This window comes from Cryptotermes secundus, unplaced genomic scaffold (genome assembly GCF_002891405.2).
Source record: "Cryptotermes secundus unplaced genomic scaffold, Csec_1.0 scaffold7186, whole genome shotgun sequence".
NCBI lineage: Eukaryota > Metazoa > Arthropoda > Insecta > Blattodea > Kalotermitidae > Cryptotermes > Cryptotermes secundus.
Window position 1 is genome coordinate 14,429 of NW_019725875.1, and position 8,689 is coordinate 23,117.

Below are 8,689 nucleotides of genomic sequence, written 5' to 3' on the forward strand. Positions count from 1 at the left end.
TGATGTTAGCACGTTGTTCTGCATTAGCACTCAGCATTATTCCGACGGAGCTCAGAAACACGATCCGCTTCTAACAATGGTCGCGGCCAGACTAACCGATGCACGTGAATGAAACTTTGTGTGACGGTAGAGGGAAGTCCAAGGGTCAATGCCCTACCCTCCTCTTCGTCAATGACGTGGCCGGAAATGAGTCATAAAAGTAATCCGGGTTCTTTATTGCCAGACCTTGTATGACATACTTGACTGATGCATTTGAGAATCCATTACCTAGCATAAAAATTATAAAAACCACGAGTAGGGAAATAGAAAGGATTATATGGTCCCTAAAATCTAGTCAAACCCATGGATATGATGAAATTTCGAATAATTTACTCAAAGCCTGTAAAACCTTTATTAGCGAACCAATAAGTTACTTATGTAACAGAACTATGCATGAGGGTATTTTCCCAGACAGACTGAAATATGCTACAATTATGCCAATATACAAAAAAGGTGATAAAAATCTAGAATCAAATTACAGACCTATATCCATATTGACATCTATTAGTAAGATTTTTGAAAAGGTAATGCATAGTAGAATGTTAAAACATTTGAATGATAATAGTATATTAAATAAATACCAATTTGGATTTAGAGAAAAGCAAGGGACTGAAAATGCAATTTATAGACTTATCTCTGGAATACTAGACTCTTTAAATAAAAGAATGCAAGTCTCTGGGATCATCTGTGACTTAGAAAAGGCTTTCGATTGTGTTAGCCATGATATATTATTGGATAAATTGATGTATTATGGAATAAAAGACAAACAGTATGACCTATATAAGTCATATCTATTGGATAGAAAACAGAGAACTGCTATTTCCAATGGGACAAACAGTAATAAAGTATACTCACTGGGTTAAAGTAACTAATGGTGTCCCACAAGGGTCGATACTAGGACCGCTGTTGTTTATAATATATATAAGTGACTTGCCCAAGATTCTAGAAACTAAGAGTATTCCAGTTCTATTTGCTGATGATGCCAGTTTCTTAATCTCTCAAGACAATCCAATAAAACTTAAAAATACAATAAATGAAGTATATAGAATATTGGAGGACTCGTTTAAACAAAATTTAATGTCACTGAATTTATTGAAAACATATTATATAAACTTCACTGTAAAACGTAATTTCGATAGAGAAATGGGAGGCATAGGAACGATTTTATTAAACACAAATTATATTAAATTTCTTGGCCTGACTATCCAAAATGATATAACTTGGGATAGACATATAGATGAGATAATGAAGAAATTAAACACAGCTTGTTATATGAATAGAAATGTAAAACCAGTGGTGTCTGTAAAAACATTAAAAAGTATTTATTATGCATACTTCCATTCTGTTATGACATATGGAGTAATGTTTTGGGGTAACTCAACACAAGCTGAAAGAGTTTTTAAGATACAAAAGAGAGTTATATAAGAATAATAAATGGATGTGGTTTCAGAGAGTAATGCAGAGAACTGTTTAAGAATATGAATATATTCCCTTTAAGAACACAGTATTGTGACATGTTGCGCAACGGAGAACCCCTCCCTACCCAGCAGCAACGTGGCAACTCAGGCCACAGTGACGTGGCAGATGAGTCAGCGCTCCCCTCCCCCCTCCGCACGGTAACGTAACACGCAACGCGCGGTGACGTAAGAGGGCGCGAGGTAACAGCGTTGCTAGGCTATACGCAAACACGGTGATGCGGCACCGCTTCCTACTGTGACGTGGCACGCAACAGGAACCACTGCGGCTATATAAGGGAACTGCACAGCAGCTACGAGTCAGTTGTAACGTAACAGTCACCGAGTCGAGTTGACATATAGCAGCAGTCGCCGAGTTCAGTAGTAGTCGAGCGAGTGTGTTATCAACAGTTCTCCAGTCAGCCGACTACAGTTGGAGTATAGCAGCCGTCGCGATAAGAAGAACCGGACGTGTGTGTGATTGTGTAATTGGGAGTGTGTGATACAGTGATACATAGCTCCCCTACTGTAAACGTGTAGACTACTGAAGACAGAGTGAGCTGATTTGCGCATAGGGTTATAAATCGTGAAACCCCGCAACAGTGGTAACAGATTAATGCGATTAGGGTTATAAAGTGTGAAACCCCGCAACTGTGTGATAAGTAATTGTAGCCGTTACTTGTAGATTGTTCATTAAACCAATTAACGATCTCTACGGCGTATTCAGTAACGCAACACGTTACAGTATGTATACTCTCTTCTGATGTTTGTACTAAAAAACAAAAAAAGTATTTGATACAAATAGGGATTGCTATGATATAAACACTAGACATAATATGGACATACATATGAGCCAGGTAAATTTGGCGAAATATGGTAATGGGGTAACTCACATGGCCATAAGGATTTACAATGCACTACCTAATAAAATTAAAGTAACTTCTAACGATATAAATAAGTTCTAAAACAATTTAAAGGAATTTCTTTATTTAAATTCTTTTTATACACTTGATGAATATTTTAAGAGATAATGATTTTTACAACTATATAAGTGTATATGATGTTGAGTAATACAATAAATTAATAATCATCATGAATATGAGATATTCATAATTGAATATTTTTATATGTTGGGTTTGTTGCAGGGGCGTAGGGTACATGGATGTGGTGGAAGCTTTGCTTCCCTATAGAAAAGCAACCAAGAACATTTCTGGCAATTTTTCAATTTCGAAAAAATATTTCATACTTCAAAATATTAATTAATCTGAGAACATATATTACATATAATGAGAATATTGCAAGTTTTAATGTGTTAAATAAACAATTTATCAGGATAGATCAGTTATTTTCTTCAAAAATGCAGGGTACTTCAAATTGCAACACGCGCGGAAGCAGCAGGTCTTTCGCTTCCACCCTCCCCTGTGTTAACTGGCTGACCAATGTCAATATTGTCTCTAAGTGAGCTATCCGTTATGGTATGCTACTAGCTTCGTGCTTCCAGCGATGTTGCCAGATGTAAGGCATTGCAGTTCGCAGTAGAGTGCACTAGAATTGTCTGTGACCTGGCAGTTAAGCGTGTGTATTAGTTTTCAGAAGGTGTTAGCGTCTCATTTATGCACAAGTCAGTTTAGTTATTATTCTGTATTTTTCTCGATACAGAATTTGTTTTGCTTTGCGTAATTATAACTTTATGACCAGTGTTTTTGTGATTGCTGTTAAGTTAAAAATAGAAACATGACACTTTCATGTGATAACCACTGTGTGATTGAAAAACTTCTTCAAACACCGTTCAGTTCACTCAGTTATAATGAGAAACTTAAGATAATAGAAGAAGGTGCACCTAAGCCTAATCTAACTTTACATACAAAAGTGAAATCTTGCACACGGCATTTCAATACCAGTTTATATGAGGCTATTCCATGGTTGTGTGGGTGTGATAAACTAAACAAATTATTCTGTTGGCCTTGTCTCTTGTTTTCTAAAGAAAAACACGTGTTTAACAGTGCTGGTTACAATGACATTAACAACATTTACAAATCTGGCAAACGACATGGGCATTCAGTTAATCACATTGCTTGTCTTAAAGAAATTACACTGTTTGGTAAAAACAGAAGGATTGAATTTTCTCTAAGCAGCCAATACAAACAGTCAATTGAAAAACACAATGAAGCTGTGAAACAGAACAGGAAATTTGTAGGCCAATTAATTACAGCAGTTTGTTTTCTGGGCTCTCAGGGTTTAGCATTTCGGGGACATGATGAAAGCGTGGCATCTGTTAATAGAGGAAATTACATTGAGGTTTTAAATATGCTGGCACGTTATGATTCTGATTTACACAATCATTTAGAGTCTTCAACTGCTTTCCGTGGTTCTTCTCCTGACATCCAAAATGAACTGATACATTCTGTATCTGAATTGATGACAATGGAAATTAAAAAGGAAATTTCAAAGGCTAATTATGTTTCTTTAATTCTTGATGAGACTTCAGATGTGATGAATAAGTGTCAGTTGGCTTCAGTTCTTCGATATGTGACAGCTGATGGCAATGTTGAAGAAAGGTTTCTGCGTTTTACAGACGTGAGCTCTGACCGTTCTGCCAATTCCTTGTTTAACCATGCTCTTGAGATTTTAAATGATTTTGAATGTGGTCCCAAACTCATTGCACAGACTTATGATGGTGCTGCTGTTATGGCATCACAACATGCAGGAGTACAAGCAAAAATTCGCGAGCAGTACCCAAACGCCATTTTTATTCATTGTTATGCGCATAGACTAAATTTAGTCTTAGCACAATCTGCTAGTTTTATTAAGGAAGTTAAGGTCTTCTTTGCTACTCTCTCTGGCTTTAGAACTTTTTTTGCCAAGTCCACAAAAAGGACTGAAGCATTGGATTCCCACCTTAGGAAAAGATTTCCTTCTATCGCACCTACTCGATGGCAGTACCATAGCCGACTTGCTGAAACTGTGCATGAATACAGAGAAGGAATTGAGAATCTTCTTGTGTCTATAATAGAGGAACCAGAAGAATGGGATGTAGAAACAATTTCTTCTGCACGCGGACTTCTCTCTCTTCTAAGGGATTTCGATTTCAATTTCATGCTGAAAATATTTTCTTCAATTTTTCCATATTCTGGCGCTCTTTTCAAAATCCTACAAACTAAGAGATCTGATATAGCTTTTTGCAATACCAAAATAGACGAATTTAAGCATCACATGCAAAGATTAAGGGGAGGATTTGACCACCTTTGGAGTGAAATGGAAAATGTCTTCGATTCAAATGGCCCAACTCGACCCAAAAGAATTCGCATTGACTCAATGAGTGGAGAAGAAAGAAAAAACTCCTATAAACGGCTGTTCTGTGAAATTATTGATGTCGTGTGTCAGAATGTCTCTGTTAGATTTTCGGAGAACGCTACGCTCCTCTTCTTGAGTCTTCTTGATGCCAGATACTTTCCCATGTATAGAACCTCATTTCCTGAAAAAGCATTTTCCTGTTTAAAAGAAAATTATGGTGCATTTTTTGACTTTGTTGCCTTAAAGAGTGAACTTTTAGTAATGTTTTCGGACCCAGATATGGCAAAAGATAGTGTGTATGACTTACATCAATATATGTATGCTCTTCAGTTATCATGCGTTTTCCCGCAAATCTTCAAATTATGTGAGCTAGTATTAACAATACCAGCGACAAGTGCTGCAGATGAACGCTCATTTTCAGCTCTGAAGAGATTAAAAAACTACTTAAGAAATTCGCAGAACCAGGATAGGTTGTCATCACTGGCTTTGATGAACATTGAAAAGTCCTTCCTAAACAAACTGCAGTCCAAACCCAGCTTTCTAGATGAGGTTATTGATCTGTTTGCCAAGAAAAACAGAAGAATCGAGCTGAATTATAAACAATAAAGTAAGCATTAATTATATTCCAGGTTCACAACCCTGTCATTTGATGGCTATAAAATTGTGTTGATAATTATGTGTTATTTTAATATATTAGCTTAAATATACAATACATATTAAACTATTAGCTGTTTTCTTTTAAATAGAAGATAGAAACTATAGGGTATGTAGAAAAAATTTATATACACGTATATAAAGTTGCTTCCCTGCTTTCGGTATTCATGCTACGCCACTGGTTTGTAGTATATGTTAAACCTATATGACTAAAATATTCTGTTACTTTGACGGAAACTTTGATCTTAAAATTTTATTTTTAAAGGAAAATTTTAGTGTATTGTACTACAAAGTATTTGTATGTGCCGTGACAAACTTGTCACGTCACATACACAATGATAGCATTGACAAGATAAAATAAACTGTTTCGATGATATGGCTTGCCAATATGTGTGGAGTGGCAGGTTGTGGGTTTGACAGTGGTTTTCTCGCCACCTGTGTGTGTTGTCCTGACAGCTTGGCTGTCTGTGTGAGGCCTGATTATATGTTTTATTGGACTGGGGATGAGTGATGTGTGGTCATCATGAAATTTTAATTTTGTATTTTTATAAATGTAATGTTTTTATATCTTGGATTTGTTATATACGGTTAAGCTATATGACCAAAATATTCTGTTACCTTTGATGGAAACTTTTATCTTAAATTTTAATGTATTATGCTAGAGAAAAATTGTATTATGATGTAAACATACATTGTCTTATTTTGTAAGTCTTCTTGACAATTGCTTAAGAGTATTAGCAAGATAAATTGACACAATTCTGTATCTAAGGCTTTTGCCTACTATAGATGTAATGGAATAAGGAAGAAATAATAATGATAATGATGATGATGATGATGATGATGATGATAATAATAATAATAATAATAACAACAACAACAACAACAACACTGAAATCAAAAAAGATATTGCAATTGAACACACAGGAGAGAAAAAATTAAATCCCCTAATTCATATACCCACTATAATGCACCTTCTTGTAATTTGACAAGCGTTATTATCATTCAGCGCATAAAATCACTGACAGATTGCAATTCAGTATACACACTGTCACACTAAAGAACACTATAATCGAAAAGATATTGTAATGGAACACACAGGAAAGAAATATCCCTAAAAATCAAATCCATTCATTGGTCATATACTCACTATAATGCACCTTCTTGTAATTTGACAAAAGTCATAGATTACAATTCAACGCATAACATGTGATATTAGCTGAAATGAAAGAGAGATGTATTTCAGCGACTACTAACACAATACTGCAAAAAAGGTACTTTACCTAATGATAAAAAACAAAAAAAAAAAAAACAGGACATGCACGCACTTCTGCTACAGTATGAGAAATTGTAAGCAGTAAGATAAGAATATCATGTGGTCGAAATTTAAGGGACACTTCTTCAATCAAGACGTAAAATCAGTAGCTAAATCGTAGCTAAAATTAGTGGGGGTGCTGCTCCAGAAAATGTATAGCCTTTGTTTTAAAATTGTATAAAAGGAAGCAAACATGTATAAAAAGAAAATTTATTCAGAAACTTGATAAAATCCTAAATGAACAAAATCAAACATTTTTTACTTACTTTAACCTAAATTGTTACATTTCAAGCTTAATCTATTCATTTAAAAATGAAATCCATTCTTTTTAACTTTTATATTATGCTCATCAATTGAAAGTCAGTATGCCTCACGAAGTTTCTCCTTAATACTTACAGTTCCTAAAAGTGACAGTGAAACTACATTATTAGCGTGCTTCTTTGACTTCTCATGCTTTTCAGTTTTTTCTTTCGTTTTGTTTATATTTCTAAAACCATCTTTTGTCCACGTTACATCACCCCCAAACAGCAAACACGGGAAGCAAAACAGTGCATTTTTTACTTCACAGCCGCAAAGCCAACTTTTCCGTTTGTACCATTCAGAATTAAAGCTACAAATATATTTCTTGTTCCTGCTTATGCCTGCCTGAGATATTAGAATATCACGTGTTAAACGATCTCTTTCTTAACTGCAACTTTCTCATGCAGAGACAGTTGTGAAAACTTAAGCTGTTGAAGTTCACTTAGAGTCACAGAACTTATTTCTCGGGGATGCAAGGCCATGGTTAAAGTTTTCTGTTAAATAAAAGAACCGAAAAAAATGAATCAAATAGAATAGCTGGAAGCAGGATAATAATCTAATTCTACAATTAACTCATATTTTTTAAGCACAACACATGCGGAGTAAAAAAAAACTACATTCCACCAGCAAGCCAGGGTCGGCACCGGTCGGCACTATCGTTCCTGCAGTGCTCCCTCCCCCTTGCAGCCTTGCGTGTAGGTTCCTATGTGCGCATGCGCAGGGTCAACGAACACCTCACTGCTGGAACTGTGAAACTCACAGTTCCTTACAAAGATTTGGCTACTGACATTAAGCTTAAGGATTATATATTGTATTGTACAAGTATAAAGAAAGAATTAAAGAAAAAAGGACTCATTATATAAATGTTATCGATAATATCAAGTGGAAATTGGGGGTCCTGCAGTTCCGCAGTGCCTATACGCGGGCCACCCCTGTGTAAAATGATTGCTAATTAAAACTAATTGATTATACAGACCTACGAACGGCTTGGAGCTGGGCCCACAGAAACAGCCCGTTGCTCAGATATACATAAATTAGCTAATATTATATGAAACGCCAAGGTTCTTCATCCCCATATTCACAAGAGCCCTCTATCCTCAGACAGACGAATTCAGTCCCTGCCATCGTTACCTATCGTTAATTATAGCCATTGATTGTGAATGTTAAATGATAGCATATACATCCCGACATATATTGTGGCCAGGAATAAGGGAGATAACCAATCCCATTCTTGTTGTAATAATACAGGATTAAGCTCACTGTATTAATTCTTAGAATTTAGCAGTCAAAATGTGGTAATTTGAGAATAAAACCACAGAGAGGATCTGCACGATTAATAAAATCAAGACAAGCCGATTAAGGAACAGGAATGGTTAAAGTCCAGCCAGCCTTCTAATGGTAAGTATAGTTATACTTATAAACCCCGATTTTAATGAGAACCGATCAAATACACCTGAGGGATGGAGTAACTGTTAGCTTTTGAAAGAGAGGCGGTGTTAAACCCAGCTACTTCGAGCAGCAAGCCAACTATCCACAACGTGTGGGACAGGAAGCAAACTACCGACAGTGCGTGGAGCAGCAAACCAACTACCCATTTCATTTTTCATTTCATTTATTTACATGTCAAAAATCCTTT

The 8,689-nt window shown here is 35.8% G+C and overlaps 1 protein-coding gene and 1 long non-coding RNA gene across 2 annotated transcripts; one reads left to right on the top strand and one right to left on the bottom strand.

The window, feature by feature from the left end:
- Positions 1-3,236: 3,236 nt before the first annotated feature.
- LOC117282263 (zinc finger MYM-type protein 1-like) lies at positions 3,237-4,884 on the top strand (the record flags this gene model as incomplete). The annotated part of the gene is given in 1 exon segment (XM_033751224.1): positions 3,237-4,884. A coding segment is annotated over 1 exon segment (1,084 nt), but the record flags the coding sequence as incomplete, so codon positions are not given.
- LOC117282264 lies at positions 4,369-5,273 on the bottom strand. Its single transcript, XR_004512959.1, has 2 exons — positions 5,095-5,273; positions 4,369-4,968 (listed from the first exon to the last, which is right to left on the bottom strand). It is a non-coding gene; the product is annotated as an uncharacterized LOC117282264 (long non-coding RNA).
- Positions 5,274-8,689: the final 3,416 nt, after the last annotated feature.